This window comes from Nelumbo nucifera, chromosome 6 (genome assembly GCF_055504915.1).
Source record: "Nelumbo nucifera cultivar China Antique chromosome 6, China Antique-T2T, whole genome shotgun sequence".
NCBI lineage: Eukaryota > Viridiplantae > Streptophyta > Magnoliopsida > Proteales > Nelumbonaceae > Nelumbo > Nelumbo nucifera.
This window is the reverse complement of record NC_142654.1, coordinates 716,777-738,356: the sequence shown is the minus strand read 5'-3', so window position 1 is coordinate 738,356 and position 21,580 is coordinate 716,777. Positions and strand designations below refer to the sequence as shown.

Sequence of the window (21,580 nt, the reverse complement as noted above, 5' to 3'; positions counted from 1 at the left end):
TGAGGGCAGTTTAGTCTTTGTAAGTGTAATTAGAACCTAATAAACATTAGGGGGTCGACTGAATGGGAGACTAATCAGTTTCGACTAAACCCTCCTGTTCTCTCTTTCTCTTGTCTTCTTCCTCATCTTCTTCTTCCTTCTTCACTGGTTCGGGTTACTGTAGCTGCTCCAAAACATGGTATCAGAGCGAGGTTTCTGACCTGCTTCTGCTTGTAAAGCATCTCAGCTGTGTTCGTGACACCTTCTTCTTCGTTTCTGGTTAGCTAATGGAGAGAGCTGGTTCGCCCTAGGTCTGAGACCTCACAACTCGTTGCTCTCTGCTGCGCACAATTTTCTTCATTAAGGAAGGTGATTTCAGCAGTGAATGGTTGGCTGATACTCTCAAAGGAAGGTTGGTTATTTAGTCCTTTTGTGTTGCTAGTATTTCTAGGTAGGAACCCTTCAAGAATCAGTTAGTACTGATTAGAACTTAGAGAACTAGGTTCATTGTTGCCCTAGGAAGGGCTGTGTGTGCAGTAGCCGAATGGTGTAGTGCTGCTGTGAGTTGTTGAGTGGTGTTAGGGCTGCTGTAGGTGGCCGAGTGGTGTAAGGTGGAATGCAGTGACCTTGCCAAGCTCCTTGTGGTTGTGTAATGCCCTCTTAAGTGTGTTAAACAAGTCTGAACTGGGTGTAGCAGTTTGACTGTGTTGTGGTGCTTGTGATGCACAATTTTTTTTTATTGAGTGGTTGTAAGAGGGCCTACTGTTGTGTTGTGGTGCTTGTGATGCTTATGTGGGTCGTAGGTGTGTGAAGTCAACAATAGTGTGAAGAAAAACAAGTGTGTGCTCCCACTGTTGTGTTTAGGGGCTGCAATAGGTGCTGAAGTATCAAACTGTGAACAACATCAATCAGCTTGTAGCTGAGAAGTAAGGTTAGAGGCAATTGTGAAAGAGTACAATGGCAGCAATAGGAGATGGCTACAATGATCAGAAACCTAGTGTGGTAATTTCCTCCGACTACCTAGGGGTACAAATGACCTCAATTAAGCTGAATGGGGAGAACTATGTTCCATGGGCTAAATCAGTGGAAGTGTTTCTCAAGGCAAAGAAGAAAGTAAAGCATGTAAGAGATGAGAAGTCACCGGAGGACTCTCCAGGGTTTGATGATTGGGAACAAGAAGATACTCAAATCATGACTTGGCTGTGGAATAGTATGGAATCCAAAATTAGTGCCAACTTCATGTTCCTTGATACGGCTAAGGATATATGGGAGCATGCTAAGAAGCTATATTTTGGACAAGATAACACAACAAGAGTGTATCAGCTTTATCAGGAGTATTTTGATTTACAACAAGGAACCAAAACACTAGAAGAGTACTATGCCTGCATGAAGAATATAAGGAATGAACTCAATGTCTATCACCCCCTTACTCCAGATATTAAAGTTCAGCAACAGCAAAGGGAGCAACTAGATGTTACAAGATTTTTATTGGGGCTGAAGTCGGAATATGAACCAGTTAGAGCCCAAATATTGGGGGGCTCTATTCTTCCTACCCTTGAGGAAGTATTCTCAAGGCTTCGTAGAATTTCTTTGGGACAGACAGAGAACTCCACACAGTCTGATAGATCAACACTTGTGACAGCTAGAGGGGTTGGACATAGTACAAGAGGGGGAGGTCATGCTCCCCGAGGAGGCCGTGGCAGTTCCATGATTAGTCGGGGTGGTCGTGACTCAGGGGGAGGCCGTGGTAGAGGGAAGAATAACTCTACAAGGAAATGTACTCATTGTGGTAGAGAGGGACACATAGTGAATTTCTGTTATGATCTACATGGCCCTCCCTCTAAATGGGCTAATCATGCTGTAGCAGGTGAGGTTGATATTAGTGACAGTAAACCGGCAGACCGAACACCTCCCACATCTACATCTACCTCTGGGAGGGAAATGGTGAGCATACTGCATGATGAGTATGAATGATTCCTTCAAACTACTTCACAACATACCACTGTCACACTTGCCCAATCAGGTATTGCTTGCATGTCATCTAAAACCTCTCCCTGGATTATTGACTCTGGAGCCTCAGATCATATGACCGGGATTCCAGGTGTGTTCTCTTCTCTTTCTGAAACCTCCACATCACAAACTGTTACACTTGCCAATGGGTCCTCATCCCCCATATGTGGTGTTGGTAATGTTGACATGGCTTCTGTGCTCTTATCATCTGTTTTATATGTCCCTAAGTTTCCATTCAATCTTATGTCTGTTAGTAAAATAACCAAAGCTCTTAACTATTCTATTACCTTCTTTCCTTCCACTTGTGTTTTTCAAGATCTCAAGACGGGGAAGAAGATTGGTGGGGGGCATGAAGCTGGTGGATTGTATTATCTTGACGGTGGTGGATCTTCAATTGCTCTTCAGACTTCACTTACTCCTCTACAATGGCATTGCCGACAGGGAGATCCATCTCTCAAGGCTCTCAAGATTTTGGTCCCGTCATTGAGTCATTTGTCAGTTTTGCAATGCGAGTCATGTCAGTTGGGGAAACATCGTCGTGTGTCCTTCAGTCCAAGAGTTGAGAGTCGTATGTTGAGTCCTTTTTCTTTGGTTCATTTAGATGTTTGGGGTCCAATCAAAATAGTCTTAAAATGGGTACAAGTATTTTGACTATTTTTTAATGATTGTTCAAGAATGACATGGATTTACTTAATGAAAGAAAGAAGTGAATTGTTTTCCATTTTTCAAAAATTCCATGCTGAAATACGCACACAATTTGGTGTTCCAATCAAAATTCTCCGTTCAGATAATGGTCGTGAATACTTTCTTACTTCATTTCAACAGTATTTAGAACAACATGGCATTATTCATCAAACATCATGTGTATTCACCCCTCAACAAAATGGGGTAGCTGAACGGAAGAACCGTCAGCTTCTTGAAACTGCTCGGTCTATTCTTCACCACATGAATGTTCCTAAACGGTTTTGGAGTGATGCTGTACTCACTGCATGTTTTCTCATTAATCGGATGCCCTCCTTCATCCTTCATGGTCAATCCCCCTTCTCTATCTTGTTTCCCACTTTATCTCCATTCCCATTAATTCCTTGTGTCTTTGGTTGTGTGTGCTTTGTCCACAATCTGAGCCCTGGAATAGACAAGCTAGATGCACGCTCAATTAAATGTGTCTTCCTTGGCTACTCACGGACTCAAAAAGGGTACAAGTGTTATAATCCCATTACCCGGAAGTGCTATGTCTGCCCTGATGTCACCTTTTTTGAGTCAATCCCCTTCTTCTCAAGTCCTGAAGCGCCTTCGTCTCCACCCGTCCTTCCTCTTCCTCTTCCTGTTAGTGATCCAGTTCCAGATGCTGTTGTTGGAGTAGACTCATCACCTCATCCCGTGTAGATCACCACCGAACGTCCACCAATCCGGCAAGTGTATACACGTCGAACGACACCGGCCCCTCCTCCAGCTTCTACCTCATCTGCGGATCCTCTCATGACTCCTATTGTTGAACCTTCAGACCTTGACCTACCCATTGCCTTACGGAAAGGTAAACGCAGTTCTACCCTCCATCCCATTTCCAATTTTGTTTCATTATCTCGTCTTTCTACCTCACATCGCCAGGTTGTTTCCCTTTTATCCTCTATTTCCATACCTAACAATGTTCAAGAAGCTCTTAGTTCACCTGATTGGCGCGGGCAATGGAGGAGAAACTTTCTGCTCTTCAACATACTCAAACGTGGGAACTTACTACTCTCCCACCTGGTAAGCATGCTGTGGGCTGTAAATGGGTGTATACTGTGAAATACTTGCCGGATGGTAGTGTGGAGCGTTTGAAGGCCAGACTTGTTGCTAAAGGTTACTCACAGTTGTATGGAGTGGATTACATGGAGCCATTCTCTCCAGTGGCTAAGATTGGTTCTGTTCGTGTACTAATTTCCCTGGCAGTTATGTATGATTGGCCTCTATTTCAGCTTGATATAAAGAATGCCTTTCTCCATGGTGATCTTGTGGAGGAGGTATATATGGAGCAACCACCTGGGTTTGTTGCTCGAGGGGAGGATGGTAAGGTATGCAGATTGAAGAAGACAATTTATGGGTTGAAACAATCACCGCGTGCTTGGTTTGGGAAGTTCAGTGAAGTGGTGAAGAGTTTTGGAATGAAGCAGTGCCAGGTAGATCACTCAGTATTCAGCTATGACTCAGAAGCTGGGAAGATTCTATTAGTGGTTTATGTGGATGATATTGTCATTACTGGCAGTGATAAATTGGGGATTGGCAAATTAAAGGTATTTCTGCAAAATCATTTCCAAACAAAAGATCTTGGAACATTGAAGTATTTCTTGGGAATAGAGGTTGCCAGGTCAAAACAAGGTGTAAATCTGTGCCAAAGAAAATATGTTCTTGATCTATTGGAAGAAACAGGTCTGTTAGGTGCAAAACCGGCTGAGACCCCTATGGAACCAAATATTAAGTTGAGCAGTGATACAGGAGAAGTATTTGAAGATCCTGGAAGGTATAGACGACTAGTGGGGAAGCTGAACTATCTGACTATCACGAGACCCGACATATCCTTTGCAGTCAGTGTGGTGAGCCAATTCATGTAGAACCCTCGTATACCTCACTGGGATGCAATTCTTAGAATTGTGAGGTATCTGAAAGGAGCTCCAGGTCGTGGACTATTGTATAAACCAGGAGGAAAACTTGAAGTAGTGGGGTATACAGATGCAGACTGGGCAGGCTCAGTGAATGATAGAAGATTTACTACGGGCTATTGCACATTTCTTGGAGGAAATCTTGTGACGTGGAAGAGTAAAAAGCAGACGGTTGTGGCCAGAAGTAGTGCTGAAGCTGAGTATAGGGCCATGGCACATACTACCTGTAAGTTAGTGTGGTTGAGGAATCTTCTACAAGAAATTGGGTTTCACATGGATAAACCTATGAGACTGTATTGTGACAACCAAGCTGCACTCCATATCTCATCCAATCCTGTATTTCATGAGAGAACAAAGCACATAGAGGTTGATTGCCACTTTGTGAGGGAGAAGGTCCTTGTTGGAGAGATAAACACAGAACATGTGGGCTTGAATGATCAATGGGCAGATTTGTTTACAAAAGCTCTAAACTCAGGGAAAGTGAACTATCTATGTAACAAGCCGGGATTATATGACATATATTCTCCAGCTTGAAGGGGAGTGTTAGAGTGAGCCGAATAGGGGTAGTTTAGTAATCTCATGTCAGTTAAGTACTTTTCTTTCTATTTATTGCAGCAACTTACTGTATAAATAGGCCCATTGGCAATAGAATGAAACATATCAGTATTCTACCATTCCAAAACAAGGAGGTCAGCATGGCCATGGTAGTGGTGGTGGACCCATGTATGGTTGTGGTGGTGGTGGCATGTATAATCGTGGTGGTGGTCATGTTGGAGGACGAGACTCAAGGGGAGCCCGTGGTAGGGGATGCGGTAATACTCAGAGAAGGTGTACTCGTTGTGGTAAGGAGGGACATACTATCAACTTTTGCTATGATCTACATGGCCCACCTTCAACCTGGCCAAATCATGCAGCTGTAAATAGTGGTAGCTCAAGACAAGAATCTCAAGTTACTGATCAGATCCCCACTACATCTATAGATGCTTCCAGAAAGGAGATGGTGAGTGTTTCACGGGATGAGTATGAGCGGTTCATTCAGGGTACATCTCAACAGAACATGGCTACCCTTGCACACACAAGTATGGCTTGTCTGGCATCCACACCTTCCCGTTGGATTATAGATTCTGGAGCTTCCGATTATATGATTGGAACTCCAGGTTTGTTTTCATCCATTTCTCCGTCCACTTCCCAATCTGTTACTCTTGCCAATGGCTCTACATCAGCCATACGTGGTGTTCGTAATGTTGACACAGACTCATTATCCCTCTCCTCAGTTTTATATGTTCCCATGTTTCCCTTTAACCTAATGTCTGTTAGTAAATTGACTAAATCTCTTAATTGCTCAATAACTTTTTACCCTTCCTCTCGTGTGTTTTAGGATCTCAAGACGGGGATGAAGATTGGTGGAGGGCATGAAGCTAGGGGACTGTATTATCTTGATGGAGGTGGTTCGGCAACAACCCTTTAGTCATCTCTCTCCCCTCATAAGTGGCACTGCAGACTTGATCATCCGTCTCTTAGAGCTCTTTAGTTACTTGTTCCGTCGTTGAGTCATCTTTCTAATTTAAATTGTGATTCGTGCCAGTTTGGGAAACATCATCGTGTCTCCTTTAGTCCTAGAGTTGATAGTCGTACATCGAGTCCTTTTTCTTTAGTCCATTCGGACATTTGGGGTCCAAACAGAGTAGTGTCTTATAATGGTTACAAGTACTTTGTAATTTTTGTTGATGATTATTCAAGGATGACATGGCTTTACTTTATGAAAGAAAAGAGTGAATTGTTTTCTATGTTCCAGAAATTTTATGCTGAAATTCGCAATCAATTTGGTGTACATATTAAAATTCTTCGTTCTAATAATGGCCACGAGTATTTTTCCACACCCTTTCAAGAATATTTGGAACAACATGGCATTATCCATCAAACCTTGTGTACCTACACCCCTCAACAAAATGGGGTGGCTGAAAGAAAAAACCATCACCTTTTGGAAACTACTTGGTCCCTCTTACATTAGATGAATGTCCCCAAACCCTTTTGGAGTGATGCTGTATTTACATCCTGCTTTCTTATTAACTGCATGCCCATGTCTATCCTTGAAGGTCAGTCCCCTTTCTCTGTTCTGTTTCCCACGTTGTCTCCTTTTCCCCTTACTCCTAGAGTTTTTGGATGCGTGTGTTTCATTCATAATCTTGGGCCTGGAATGGACAAGTTAGATGCTAGATCCACTAAGTGTGTCTTTCTTGGCTATTCTAGGACTCAAAAAGGGTACAAGTGTTATAATCCTCATTCTCGACGTTCTTTTGTGTGTTTTGTTGTTACATTTTTTGAGTTTGTTCCTTTCTTCTCTGGGTCGGATACTTCTCCTCTATTGCCATAATCCCCTCTTCCAGTTCCTGTTGAGGATCCTGTTCCTCTTGTTCTAGTTATGACTCAGTCTTTGCCTCTAGTGCAGCTACCTGAGAGAGGACCACCTATCCGACAAGTGTATACACATCGTCAGGCATTGGTTCCTCCCCTAGCTTCGTCATCGTCGATAGATCCGGCAGTTGTTCCCACCCCAACCTCAACCCCAAGTTCTGACCTTAATCTTCCTATTGCTTTGCGGAAAGGTAAACACAGTTGCACTCTCCACCCCATTTCCAATTATGTTTCTGTATCTCACCTTTCGGCTTCCCATCGACAGTTTGTTTCTATGTTATCCTTTGTCTCTATTCCCAAGGATGTCTAGGAAGCCCTCACTTCTCCAGGGTGGCGCCAAGCAATGGAAGAACTCTCGGCCCAGACTCGTACTCATACATGGAACCTCACCACTCTTCCGCCTGGTAAGCATGTTGTTGGCTGTAAGTGGGTGTACACAGTTAAATACTTACTTGATGGGAGTGTTGAACGGTTGAAAGCTCAGTTAGTTGCCAAAGGTTATTCACAGCAGTATGGTATTGATTACACAGACACCTTCTCTTTGGTTGCCAAAATTGGGTCGGTTCGTGTTCTGATTTCTCTTGCTGCTATGTTTGGTTGGCCCCTACTTCAGCTTGACATCAAGAATGCTTTTTTACATGGTGATCTTCTTGAGGAGGTGTACATGGAGCAACCACTAGGGTTTATTGCTCAGGGGGAGGGTGAGAAGGTATGCATACTTAAGAAGGCTATATATGGACTTAAACAATCTCCCCGTGCATGGTTTGGGAGATTTAGTGAAGTGGTGAAGAAGTTTGGAATGAAACAGTGTCAGGTTTACCATTCCGTATTCAGCTATGAATCAAATGCTGGGAAGATTCTCTTGGTGGTATATGTAAATGACATTGTTATTACAGGCAGTGACAGACCGGGGATTGATAGGTTGAAGACTTACTTGCATGATCACTTCCAGACAAAGGATCTTGGCAAATTAAGATACTTCCTAGGGATAGAGGTTGCGAGGTCCAAGAATGGTATTAATCAGTGCCAGAGGAAACATGTTCTTGATCTGCTAGAAGAAACGGGGTTGTTGGGTGCCAGATCAGCTGAAACACCTATGGAACTGAATGCTAAATTGGGTAGTGATACAAGTGAGGAGTTTGAGGATTCGGGAAGGTACAGAAGGTTGGTGGGTAAGCTTAATTACCTAACCATCACTCGACCTGATTTCTCATTTGCGGTCAGTGTAGTGAGTTAGTTTATGCAGAACCCTCGAATCCCACACTGGGAGGCAGTCCTAAGGATTGTGAGGTATTTGAAGGGTGCCCCAGGTCGTGGTTTGTTATATAAGATTGGAGGAAGTCTTGAGATAGAGGGATACACGGATGCTGATTGGGCCGGGTCCATATTTGATAGAAGATCCACTACAAGGTATTGCACTTTTCTTGGTGGGAACTTAGTGACATGGAAGAGTAAGAAGCAGACAGTGGTAGCAAGAAGCAGTGCATAGGCTGAATATAGGGCTATGGCACACACAACATGCAAACTAGTGTGGTTGAAGCATCTCCTAGAGGAGATATCCTAGAGGAGATGGGATACTCGATTGACACTCCTATGAAGCTATACTGTGATAATCAATCTGCAGTTCATATCTCCTCTAATCCAATATTTCATGAAAGGACAAAGCATATAGAAGTGGATTGCCACTTTGTATGTGAGAAGGTGCTTAGTGGAGTGATAAGTACAACATATGTGAACACAGGAAATCAATGGGCAGATCTGTTTACCAAATGGTTGAATCGGGGAGGAGTGGACTACATATGTAACAAGCTGGGACTTATGACATATACTCACCAGCTTGAGGGGGAGTGTTAGAGCCGACTGTACAAGGGTAGTATAGTCCTTTTATGTTTAGTTATATATGTATTGTTCAGCTGATGTGGCTCTTACTTAAGTGAGGGCACAATGGTAATTCTTGTATATCTTAGAAGAGTATAAATAAAAGAAGGGCCGACTAGAGGGATTTGAAAATTTTCTCTCTAGTTCGGCTGTGACCTTTTCTCCTTCTCCTTCTTCTCCTTCTCTCTCTTCTTCTCCTCTTTCTTCTGATCTGAACTTATATGAACATCTAGTCTGAGTTTTATCAGAGATAAAGCCTCTTATCTCCTACCCATTCACTCATTTTTCATTTACAACTTTGCCCAAAACATTTAATCTCTCCCCTACCCCTTGTTTAGCTAGATAGTCAACCATGCTATTTGCTTCTCTTTGCACCCATTGAACTCTCACTTTATATCATTAGTTAGCTACTTAAACATTTTTAATTCATTTCTGTAAACCCATAAAGCATTGTCTTTATTCTGTAGCCACCCCATCACCAATTGTGAATCTCCTTCAATGATCACTTTATTCATATTCATAACCTTTGCTCTTTGCACACCCTCCATTACAGCCATTATATCTGCCCTTAATGAGTCTCCAATACCAATTGGTCCTGAGAATAGCACAATGATGTAACCAGCTTCGTTCCTAAAAGTGCCTCCTACTCCTAAATGGCCTGAATTTCCCCTACTACTCCCATCAAAATTAAGTTTATGAACCCTCTTTCTTGTGACATCCCATTCTTGAGGATTATGTCTTTTCTTAGTGAGGACCTTGTCACTTCCTTCCATCTTCTAATATTATTATCTGTTGAGAATACTGAGAACAACTCTAAAAACTTCAGCCATTGAACCAATCTGATGGTTATGCATTTGATAATGGCTTCCCTGATTCTCTTTCTCCTTAAATATTCTTGCATTTCTTCTCTCCATATTTAATATTTATATCTTGCTAACCTTAGGAGTGCCCATGAATGGTGAAACAGGATTCATGTAGCCAACCCCATATGGTTGGGATAAGGCTTGGATGATGAAATGTTATATTGGGTGTGTATTGTGTCTGACATGGGTACACTAGGCATGTACTGGTACCCAGGTACCAATGGTCAAAAGCAGTCCTGTATAACATGATTTCATGTTTTCTACAAATGTTGATAACTGCATCATTTTTTCCTTAATTCAGAAAATGCCCAGAAAGAAGGGTTCACCTCATGGTTCAAAGTACCAATACGCCTCTGTGTATCGGCAGAGGCATATTGGTACTTAGATACACGCGGAAACGTGGTTTTTTTAGTTTTTTTTTTTCAAAATTTGGTTTTGGAGAGTTAAATACATGTATTTTTTATTAAAAAAGAGTGGGGTCCCGAAACACCTGTAAACAGGCGTATTGGGACCCAAAAGATATGATATGATATGCCCGATACGGGGCGTATTGTATAAAAAATTTGAACCTTGGTTCACCTTGCCAATGTAGCAATGGCTTTGGGCTGAAATATGCACCGTAAATAGATGGCAGGGAGGAAAACACATGGGGCCCTTTTGTCCATCAACATGGTGCCATATGAAGGGGCCCTTTGTCATTTAGACTTCTCTACATGATATATGGGATAAACATGAAAGCTATGAAATCACTGCTTCTGTTACCTGCACAATTGCCTGTGCACAGAGCTTCCCAGACAAAACAGCACCTTCCATTGAAGCCAAGTACTTCTGCTTTGTGTAGTCACCAGCCAGATAGAACCCTTCTATAGGAGATCTCTGTATGGGGCGGCATGGTTCACAATTAGGAACTGTTTTATAAACCGACCTGAACAGAAACATGCAAAATATCTTTTTTAGGATTTTTCTATATTGATCAAACAAATAACAAACTTGTATTTTGAACTGATGTAATATATGTCTAAGTTGTATCCAAATGCACTATTTAGACAGTTCTAAAGGTAAAACTTAGTCAGCATTACATAGCATATTATCAATGACTAATAAAAAATTTACAGGCATACCCCACTAAATCTGACACTTTGAGAAAGCATGATACTGGATCCATATTGATACCAAATACTTTTAGAAACTCATTAGCTATGAGACAGCACACCAAGATCTAAACAATAATAATAAATGTGAAATAGATTGCAAAAAGTAACAAATAAGCAAATTTCTAACCATCCGTGCAGCAGCATAGACCCAGTAAGCCAATTGATGTGTCACACTAACCTAGATCACAGCATAAATGCATCATATGCGAAATTTAACTGGAGAACTACTCATGTATAGTGGGGGTTCAAAGTCTGAATGTCAACTATATTAGAAATTTCTTACTGACATGAATGTACATTCATTCAAATATAGAACTTCCTCATTCCTGCACCTCATCATGCACATCACCATATATTAACCACCCTTGACATTCATACTGATGGTCCCTATCTTGAATGTACCAGATTTCATATTAGATATTTGGACAAAATGGATGATCTTCGTAAGGAATGCAAACAAGATACAATTTCCTCCTAGTCAAAAGAAAGTTTCTAATTGGATTGCTTTGGCTCTAACCGTGGTGTTTTAACAACGTGATACTTCAAAATCTTGGCTTTGCTTTGATCTGCAGATATTTCATCTGGAAAGAGTTTTTCAAGCTCCTTCATGGTAGCTTCAATAATTTCCGAATCACTGCAAGAGATCCAGTCCTTGGCAGGTGCAAAAACCAATTCCAGCATGGATCTATTTGGGTCATAATACTCCTGCATGAAATATATTATGAATGGAACATTAGATCTGATTCACTCATCTAGTTTTACTTAAGGTTTGAAAGTCACGCACAATTGTCATTATCCAAAATATTGGAACTGGTTCAGGAATGAAATTCAGCCTGCTGCGGTGCAGCTTCAATTCCATACCACAATTATGTTGGATAAAAGTGTCTTCCTTTTAGTAAATCAATATTTTGCTTTCTTTTACATTTCAGGAAAGTCATATGTAAAAGAGTGAGTTTATGTAGCTTACATTAGTGGTAACAAATTTTAGGTATTCTATTTAGGTCTTCCTTATGAGCCAAGTATTAAGATTGACAAATATATAAAAACATGTTAACTGTCATTTTCTTAAATTTAGAAAAAATATATATTTTTTGTGGGCAACTAGTCAGCCTCCTGGAAATGACAAATCAAAACATCATCTTGGGAGAATGAAATGATTAGTTGTCATTTCACTGCATTGCCAACACTTTTTTCCATAAAGTTTCCAGTATACAACTTTTACTTGCGGATGATGGAGGGAAAAAACCAGAGATACAAGGTATTCCAGAAGTATTATGCTTTTTCTGGAGGAATAAAAGTGATGTAGATGGATTTCAGTGAGCATCGAATAAAAGTAGATGTAAATCAGTCCTCAAAAATTAGGTGTAAATTTGAAAATTAGAGAGAAAAAGGAAGAAGAAAAGTAAGAACAGCAGTACAAGAGAAGAAGATGGCGAAAAGAGGAGGAAGAAGAAGAAAGGTTCGAATTATTCTTCCCTTTCTTCTCTAATCCTTTTTATTAATAATTAATGTTAGTAATTACAAGTATGCCCTTAAGTGGGCGGCTAGCTAGGTAGTAACATAAAGAGATCAAACAAAAAGAAATAACAGGCCCATTAGCTAACAAGAAAAAGAAAAGATATTACAAGAGAAGATACTAGGACCCATTCGGCCCAGCCTCTTTACACTCCCCCTCAAGCTGAGCATAGATGTCAATCATGCCCAGCTTGCTTATATAGTGTGTCATTTTCTCTCTCGGAACTCCCTTGGTCAAGATATCAGCCAATTGTTCGTCTGATGTGATGAATGTGAAACAAACTTCTCCTGAAGAAACTCTTTCCCTTATAAAATGTCTATCAACCTCAATGTGCTTAGTTCTGTCATGTTGAACAGGATTATGTGCAATATCGATAGCTGCTTGATTTTCACAGTAGAGCATCATTGCCTTCTCGTAGTCAACCCCCAATTCTTCTAAAAGGGATCGTAGCCACAGTAGTTCTGACACACCATGTGCCATTGCCCTGTATTCTGCTTCAGTTGAGGATCTAGCAACTACAGACTGTTTCTTACTCCTCCATGACACAATGTTCCTAGCGACCAAAGCACAATAACTTGAGGTGGATCTCTTATCATCAATACATCCTGCCAAATCAGCATCAGTGAAAGCTTCCGGCTTCATGTGTCCATGTTTGGCAAATAGAATACCTTTCCCTAGAGTACCTTTCAAGTAACATAGAATCCTTTCTACAGCAGCTAAATGAGTATCTCTGGGAGAATGCATAAATTGACTAATAACGCTTACTGCATAGGAAATGTCTGGTTGAGTCATGCAAAGATATAACAACTTCCCAAGCAGTCTCTGAAACATCCCCTTATCAGATAAAAGGTCACCATCTGTAGCAGAAAGCTTATGATTGGGATCAATAGGAGTGGAGATTGGTTTAGCTCTAAGTTTACCAGTTTCAGCAAGGAGGTCAATGACATATTTACGTTGAGAAATGAAGATACCATCCTTAGATCTAGCAACTTCAATGCCCAAAAAATACCGAAGATCTCCCAAATCTTTGATCTCAAATTCAGAGTTAAGAAATCATTTTAGTTTATTGACCTCTTGAGTGTCATTACTCGTGACCACAATATCATCAACATAAACTATCAAGAAGGTCACCAAAGAGCCATTTCTCTTCAAGAACAGGGTATGATCAGATTGAGTTTGTGTGTAACCAAAGGAGACAAGAGCAGCCCTGAACCTCTCAAACCAAGCCCGAGGAGACTGTTTGAGACCATAAATAGATTTCTGCAGTTTACACACCTTGCCTTGCATTTTCTTCCCATACACCCCTGGAGGCAAAGACATATAGGCCTCTTCATGTAGGTCTCCATTCAAGAAGGCATTTCTAACATCAAACTGGTGTAGGGGCCAATCAAAAGTAGCGGCTAGAGATAACAAAACCCGGACTAAGGTCATCTTAGCTACAGGAGCAAATGTCTCAAGAGAGTCAATACCATACATCTGAGTGTAGCCTTTAGCAACCAGCCTAGCCTTAAACCTCTCAATAGATCCATCAAAGTGATATTTAATGGTAAACACCCATTAACAACCCACCGGTTCTTTCCCTTCAGGCAAGTCAACAATATCCCAGGTATGGTTCTTATGCAAAGCATCCAGTTCAGCCATCATAGCATTCCTCCATTCAGGTTTAGATAAGGCTTCCGGTACGGACCTGGGTATCACATGGAAAGAAACAAAAGCAAGAAAATAGTAGTAGGAAGGAGAGAGAAGGCTGTAAGACAGGTGTTTGGAGATACAATGGGCTGTACACTTCCCCTTGCCCTTGCGGAGAGCAATAGGAAGGTCAAGGTCTGAGAAAGATGTAGATGGGTCAGAAGAAGGCTGACCTGTTACCTCAGTAATGATGGGAGGAGCAAGAGGCACTTTTGTAGGAATGGAAACAACCTGCCCATGTCTGAATCTGTGCCTTTGGTACCACCTTTGGACAACAAGATGAGGAGGAATTATAGGAGAATGAGGTGGAGGAGGAGGAGGAACAGGAATATCGGAGGTAGGTCCAGTGGGAGAAGTAGACACCTCATGAGAGGACTCAAGAGGAATGGGAAGAGGAACAGTTGGAGACATAGCAAAGGGCTCTTCAGATTTCTCCCCCTCAGGAGAAATACTAAAGAAAGGAGTCAACTCAGCAAATGTGACATCCCGAAATACAAAGCGGGTGCCACTAACTGGACAATCCTTCTGCTATCTTCACTACTTACCAAGGCATATGCTTGTGATAGTGAGACACTATCCTTGGATAAAATATTTTGTTTTGTAATATCATACTCTGGGTTTAGTCCAGTTAAGAACTCAAACATCCTATTTCTCTCAACCAGTTTTCTGTAGGTCTCTGCATCATTAGTGGTGTCCCAGGTTACAGCTTCTATCAAATCTATTTCTTGCCACAAAGACTTCAGTGTTGAGAAGTATACAGCTAAAGGTTTCTCCCCCTGTCTTAAATTCTTCACATCACTTCTCAACTTGTAAGCTCTGGCCACATTTAATTTTTGGGAATAGGTTTCAGCAACACTATCCCAAATTTCCTTTGCTGAATTCATCCACAAATAGTGCTGACTAATCTGTGGCTGCATTGAGTTCACAAGCCACCCAATAACAGTATAATTTTCTTGCATCCACTTCTCATAAGATGGATCATCTTCTGAGGGAGCCTTTTTGCTCCTGGAGATAAAACCCCACTTTCCTCTACTACAGATATGAATCTTTACCGGTTGTGACCATGCCAGATAATTAGTTCCATCCAGCTTGACTGTAGTTACAGTCAGTAAAGAGTCAACAGAGACTCCCGGAACCTGCCCGGATTCAGCAACATTCTTGTTTTCAATCTCTGAGGAGTTCATCTCTTTAAACACTTCAAAAAGATTTCAACCAACTTCAAAAGACACCAAATGAAGATAGAACAAGGACTGTGTTGAGCCTACCTCTATGCAGCAGTACCAAAAATCTGAGTCACACCTGGAAGCTGGGAGAAACAGAAAAGGAGCCGCACCTTGTAGACTACATGAAACACCAACTAACTTGGTTCGATCTTCAAGAAGGAAAATCAGAAAGCCTCCAGACCCTGAGCACCCAGTCCAAATACTCTGTGGGGCCCGCAAACAGATTTCTCTAGAATATTAGGGTTTCGGGCAATACACTTGAATCAACCAAGGAGGCGACAAAGTCAGTCCTCTTCTCTCTAGAGACAAAGGCATAGGCTTGAGAGAGTGTCACACCCTCCCTAGAAAGAATATGTTGCCTAGCAATGTTGAATTCAGGGTTCAGCCTTGCCAAGAACTCAAAAACCGTATTCCTCTCTTCCAGTTTGTGATAAGTTGCTGCGTCATTTACACTTTCCCATACCACAGTTTCTAAGTGATCTATTTCCTACCATAGGGTTTTCAGCATGGAGAAATACACAGCAAGAGGTTTTTCTCCCTGTTTCATACTTATAACCTGATTTCTTAACTGATAGGCTCTGGCTTCATTTTGTTTCTGAGAGTAGGTTTCTGTCACTCCATCCCAAATCTCCTTGGCAGTATTAGCCCATAGGAAATTTTTTGCAATATGAGGTAACAATAATTACACAGCCAAGACATTACCATGTAATTCTCTTGCACCCATCGGGAAGAGTCTGTATCAGGTTTCTTCTCTTCCCCAGTGAGATACCCTAATTTTCCACGGGCACCAATAGCCATCTTAGCTGATTGTGCCCACTCCAAATAATTTGTGCCATCAAGTTTTACTGTAGTAATGATCCCAGACCCAAAAATATCACTACTACCTCCAACACCCAGTCCCATAGTACCGGTAGATTTCATCTCAGTATTCCAACTCTCCATTTTACTTCAAACGGTTCAACAGTAAGAAAAAATAGATTGGAAACCTTCCAAAAACAATTTAATATCACACACAGAAACAACCCCTTCTAGAAGAAGAAAACCCTAGCTAGAGAGATTTCTCTCTCCTCCCCACGCCTCCCAACAAAGAGGAGTGAATCGATCACTCCAGGAGGCTCAGAAAAATCCAGAAACCAAATTGCACTCTTCAGAAAATCAAAAGAAAGCTAACAATACCTGGTCGCCCAAGATCAAATAAAAAACAAAGAGTCCAACTTTTCTAGGACTCTTCCCCGTACTCCAGTTCTTCTGATTTTGATGCCGAACAGTAGATCACCTTCCTAATGACTAGATCCCACCAAAAAATCCAAGAACTGAACAATCTACAGCAGATCGATCAGCCCTTTATTACTTCATGCATTCGACTGATCTAGGATTGCATGAGAATGCTTCTAGAAACCCTAACCGCTGCTCTGATACCAAGTAGAAAGCTTGCTGAATTAAAAAATATGAAATAAAAGGAGTTTCTTGAAGAAAGAAAGAAGAGAGAAGGAGAAGAAGAGAAGAAGGGAAGTTGAAAAGTGTTAGTGAAGGGGTGTTTCGGTCTTTGTACCTGTTGAGAATGCTGATGTGTACTATTATGTTAGTTCGAGTGCCTCTTACTTAAATAAGGGCACTTATGTCTTTTCCAATTATATTAATAATATAATAACAGGTCTGGCCGAAACTAGGGTTGACTTTTTCCTAATTCGAACCAGACCTTTTCTCTTCTTCCTCTTTCTTCCTTCTTTCCTCTCTTCCTTCTTGCTGTTTACTTTACTTTTCAGCTAACAAACAAAACAGACTTCTAGGGCAGGCCGAACTTCAACATGGTATCAGAGCCACATTAAACAAATCAGACTTGCTAGAATTCTGTTTTCTGCGCATTCGAGCTAGGGTTTCTCTTGGATTTCTCAGCTGTTGGTTGGAGACTGGGAAAAGGGCTGAAAAGGAGTGATCACCCTCTTCCCTTGGAGGTTTCTATGCCTCCGGTGGTGTCGTTGGTGATCGGTTGCTGTGGTTTATAAGCCCTCCCCTAATTAATGTAGGGCTGGTGCGTGTGGTGCAGTGGTGTTTCATTCCTTCGTGTGGTTGGCCTTCAGGCGATGAGGTAAGGAGTTTTTTTTTATGCATAATTTCTGTTATTGAACACATGAGAGGTGTGGTACAGATCATATGATGGGTTTTCAGATTGCAGTATGCTAGGGTTTATGCTGGTTTGTGTGTGATTCGAAGGGAAGTAGTGTTTACTTAATGGTGAAACTTCCGGTAGCTGTAGAGTAGGGTTTGTGGTGTTACAAGTACGGCTTTCAGCCTTTATTATTGCTGAAATCAGTGTGCAGATTTCGGTGAAGTGTCTGTGTGCAGTGTGCAGTGTGCAGTGTGTAGTGCTCAGGATTCAGTGATAAGGGAATTCGGCAATGGCAGATAATAGTGACAGTAAACCTAGTGTGATGATATCTACTGACTACCTGAATGTCCAAATGACCTCCATTAAACTGAATGGAGAGAATTATGTCCCTTGGGCCAAGCCTGTAGAGGTTTTTCTGAAGGCGAAGAAGGTAAAGCACATAAGAGAGGAGAAACCCCCCACTAATTCTCAGGAGTATGAAGACTGGGAACAGGAAGTTGCACATATCATCACATGGTTGTGGAACAGTATGGAACCCAGAATCAGTGTGAACTTCATGTTTCTTGACACAACCAAAGAGGTGTGGGATCATGCTAAGAAATTGTATTCTGGTCAGGATAATACAACTAGGGTATATCAACTGTATCAGGAATACTTCAATTTGCAACAGGGAAATTAGAGCCTTGAGGAGTACTATGCCAGTATGAGAAATATCTGTAATGAGTTAAATGTCTATCATCCTCTCATTTCTGATGTCAATGTTCAACATCAACAGAGAGAGCAGCTTGATGTGACTCGGTTTTTGGTGGCGCTGAAGTCTGGGTATGAACCAGTACGAGCCCAGATACTAGGAGGATCTGCCCTTCCATCTTTAGAGGAGGTGTTTGCTCGTCTTCGGAGGACTTCCATTGGATCTATGGAAAACTCTAATATCTCAGATAAATCAGCATTTGCAGTGTCGAGAGGTCGAGGTGGCAGAAGTGGGGCTCGAGGAGCCCAGCCTGGCCGTGGTGGCAATAGTGGTCCAGTGTATGGCCGGAGTGGTAGTGGTGGATCTACACATATCCGTGGTGGTGGTCGTACTAGAGGCAGAGATTCAAGGGGAGCTCGTGGTAGAGGACGTGGCTCGGGTCCACGGAGGTGTACTCATTGTGGTTTGGATGGACATACTATTAACTACTGCTATGACTTACATGGTCCACCCTCGACGTGGGCCAACCATGCCATGACTAGTGACACCAGTTCCAGCTTTAGACAGGAGAACCGGTCAGTTGACCAGATGCCTTCTACCTCTTCAGATGGTCCAGGCAAGGAGATGGTGAGTGTTCCTCGTGATGAGTATGAAAGGTTTGTTCAATCCACATCACAACAGAACACAACTACCTTTGCACACTTAGGTATGGCTTGTTTGGCATCCACACCCAACCCCTGGATTATTGACTCTGGAGCCTCCGATCACATGACGGGAACTCCAGGTGTGTTTTCATCTCTCACTCATTGCTCAACATCACAATCTGTTACCCTTGCTAATGGCTCCACATCATCTATTCGTGGTGTTGATAATGTTGACCTAGACCCTGTATTCCTATCCTCTGTTTTATATGTACCTAAGCTTCCATTTAATCTTATGTCTGTTAGTAAGCTGACCAAGTCCCTTAATTGCTCCATTACATTTTACCCCTCTATGTGTGTTTTTCAGGATCTCAAGACGGGGATGAAGATTGGTGGAGGGCATGAAGCCGGTGGATTGTATTATCTTGATGGTGGTGGAAGAACATCAACGGCCCTTCAGTCATCTATTTCTCCTCTCCAATGGCATTGTAGATTTGGTCATCCTTCGCTGAAAGTGCTGAAGTCCTTGGTCCCTTCATTGAGTCGTGTCAATTTGGGGTGTTCTAGATTGGCTATCTTGATGGTGGTGGAAGAAAGTGCTGAAAGTGCAGAACGTCGACGTGTTCTAGATTGTGAGTCGTGTCAATTTGGGAAACACCATCGTGTTCCCTTTAGTTCTAGGGTTGGTAACCGTGTGTCGAGTCCTTTTTCTTTAATTCACTCAGATGTTTAGGGTCCTTATAAAGTGATGTCGTATAATGGATACAAATATTTTGTTATTTTTGTTGATGACTTTTCAAGAATGACGTGGCTCTATTTAATGAAAGAAAGAAGTGAATTATTTGCCATCTTCCAGAAATTTTATGCTGAGATCCGCAATCAATTTGGTGTTTACATCAAAATTTTCCGTTCTGATAATGGCCGTGAATACTTGTCTTCATCTTTTCAAGAATACTTGGACCAACATGGCATTATACACCAAAATTCATGTACCTACACCCCACAACAAAATGGGGTTGTTGAGAGAGAACCGACATCTTGTAGAAACGGCATGCTCACTCATGCACCACATGAATGTTCCCAAACCCTTTTGGAGTGATGCAATGCTCACCTCTTGTTTCTTAATTAATCGGATGCCCACGTCTATTCTTGATGGTCGTTCTCCTTTTAGTGTCTTGTTCCCCAACATGTCTCCATTTCCGCTTCCTCCTCGGGTATTTGGGTGTGTCTGCTTCGTCCATAATCTGGGTCCCAGGACTGACAAGTTAGATGCACGATCCCTTAAGTGTATCTTCCTTGGCTATTCCCAGACTCAGAAAGGGTACAAGTGTTACCATCCCAGTTCTCGTCGTTCCTTGGTATGTGCTGATGTTACTTTCTTCGATTCTACTCTGTTCTTCGTAGGGTCCGGTGATGTTGCTTCCTCCACATCACCTCCTTCTCTTCCCCTTCCTGTGGCTGATCCTCCTCCTTTGGTTCCAGTCGTGCCTACGTCCTTGCCTTCGGTGCCACCGTTCGTTGACCGTCCACCTATCCGTCACGTGTATACACATCGCCCACGTGTACCGGCTACGACTCCTCCGGCTTCATCACTGTCGACAGATCCAGCTCTAGATCCGACACTAGCCTCCGACTTTGATCTTCCTCTTGCCTTACGGAAAGGTAAACGCACCTGCACCCTTCACCCTATTTCCAATTTTGTTTCCCTTACTCACCTCTCCGCCTCCCATCGCCAGTTCATCTTTTTGTTATCCTCAGTGGTTGTTCCTAAGGATATCCATGAAGCCCTTACCTCTCTAGAGTGGTGCCGTGTTATGGAAGAAGAGCTCTCTGCCCTCCATCATAATCACACTTGGGACCTCACCGCTCTTCCTCTTGGGAAGCAGGCTATCGGTTGTAAGTGGGTGTATACCGTTAAGTACTTGCCAGATGGTCATGTTGAGTGCCTGAAGGCGCGACTGGTTGCAAAAGGGTACTCCCAAACCTATGGCATTGACTACACAGAGACATTCTCCCCGGTTGCTAAGATAGGGTTAGTTCGTGTTGTCATCTCCCTTGCAGCTATGTATGATTGGCCTCTATATCAGCTAGATATCAAAAATGCCTTTTCGCATGGTGATTTGCTCGAGGAGGTCTACATGGAGCAACCACCGGGGTTTGTTGCTCAGGGGGAGGATGGTAAGGTATGCAGACTTAAGAAGGCTATATATGGACTTAAGAAGTCCCCTCGAGCATGGTTTGGTAGGTTCAGTGAGGTGGTCAAGAAGTTTGGTATGAAACAGTGCCAAGTTGATCACTCTGTCTTCAGTCATGACTCTCTGGCAGGCAAAATACTACTGGTGGTGTATGTAGATGATATCGTTGTGACTGGGAATGAAAAAATGGGCATTGACAGATTGAAGGCATTCCTACAGGAACACTTTCAGACAAAGGACCTTGGCAAATTGAAATACTTTTTGGGCATAGAGGTAGCAAGATCTAAGCAAGGCATTAATTTGTGTCAGAGGAAATATGTGCTTGATTTACTGGAAGAAACATGTTTGTTGGGTACTAAACCGACTGAGACACCTATGGAAACAAATACGAGGCTGAGTAGTGATATAGGTGAAGTATTTGAAGACCCTGACAGATACCGACGACTTGTAGGCAAACTAAACTACCTAACCATTACTCGGCCAGATATTTCATTTGCGGTTAGTGTGGTGAGTCAGTTCATGCAGAAACCTTTGGTCCCACATTGGAATGCAGTGCTAAGGATTGTGAGGTACTTGA

At 42.2% G+C, this 21,580-nt stretch overlaps 1 protein-coding gene across 14 annotated transcripts in view; it reads right to left on the bottom strand.

Annotated features, from left to right (window-relative positions):
- Positions 1–21,580, bottom strand: part of PDS3 (phytoene desaturase 3) — a 163,389-nt gene that overhangs the window by 15,031 nt on the left and 126,778 nt on the right. For 13 of the 14 annotated variants that reach the window (XM_088889554.1, XM_088889561.1, XM_088889553.1 and 10 more), the window contains 2 exons: positions 11,456–11,643; positions 10,547–10,709 (listed from right to left, as the gene is read on the bottom strand). In XM_088889554.1, the coding sequence (XP_088745680.1) occupies positions 10,547–10,709; positions 11,456–11,643 (351 nt within the window). Of the gene's footprint in view, positions 1–10,507; positions 10,710–11,455; positions 11,644–21,580 lie in introns of those variants that run through there. The other variant, XM_010247755.3, reaches the window with a different exon arrangement.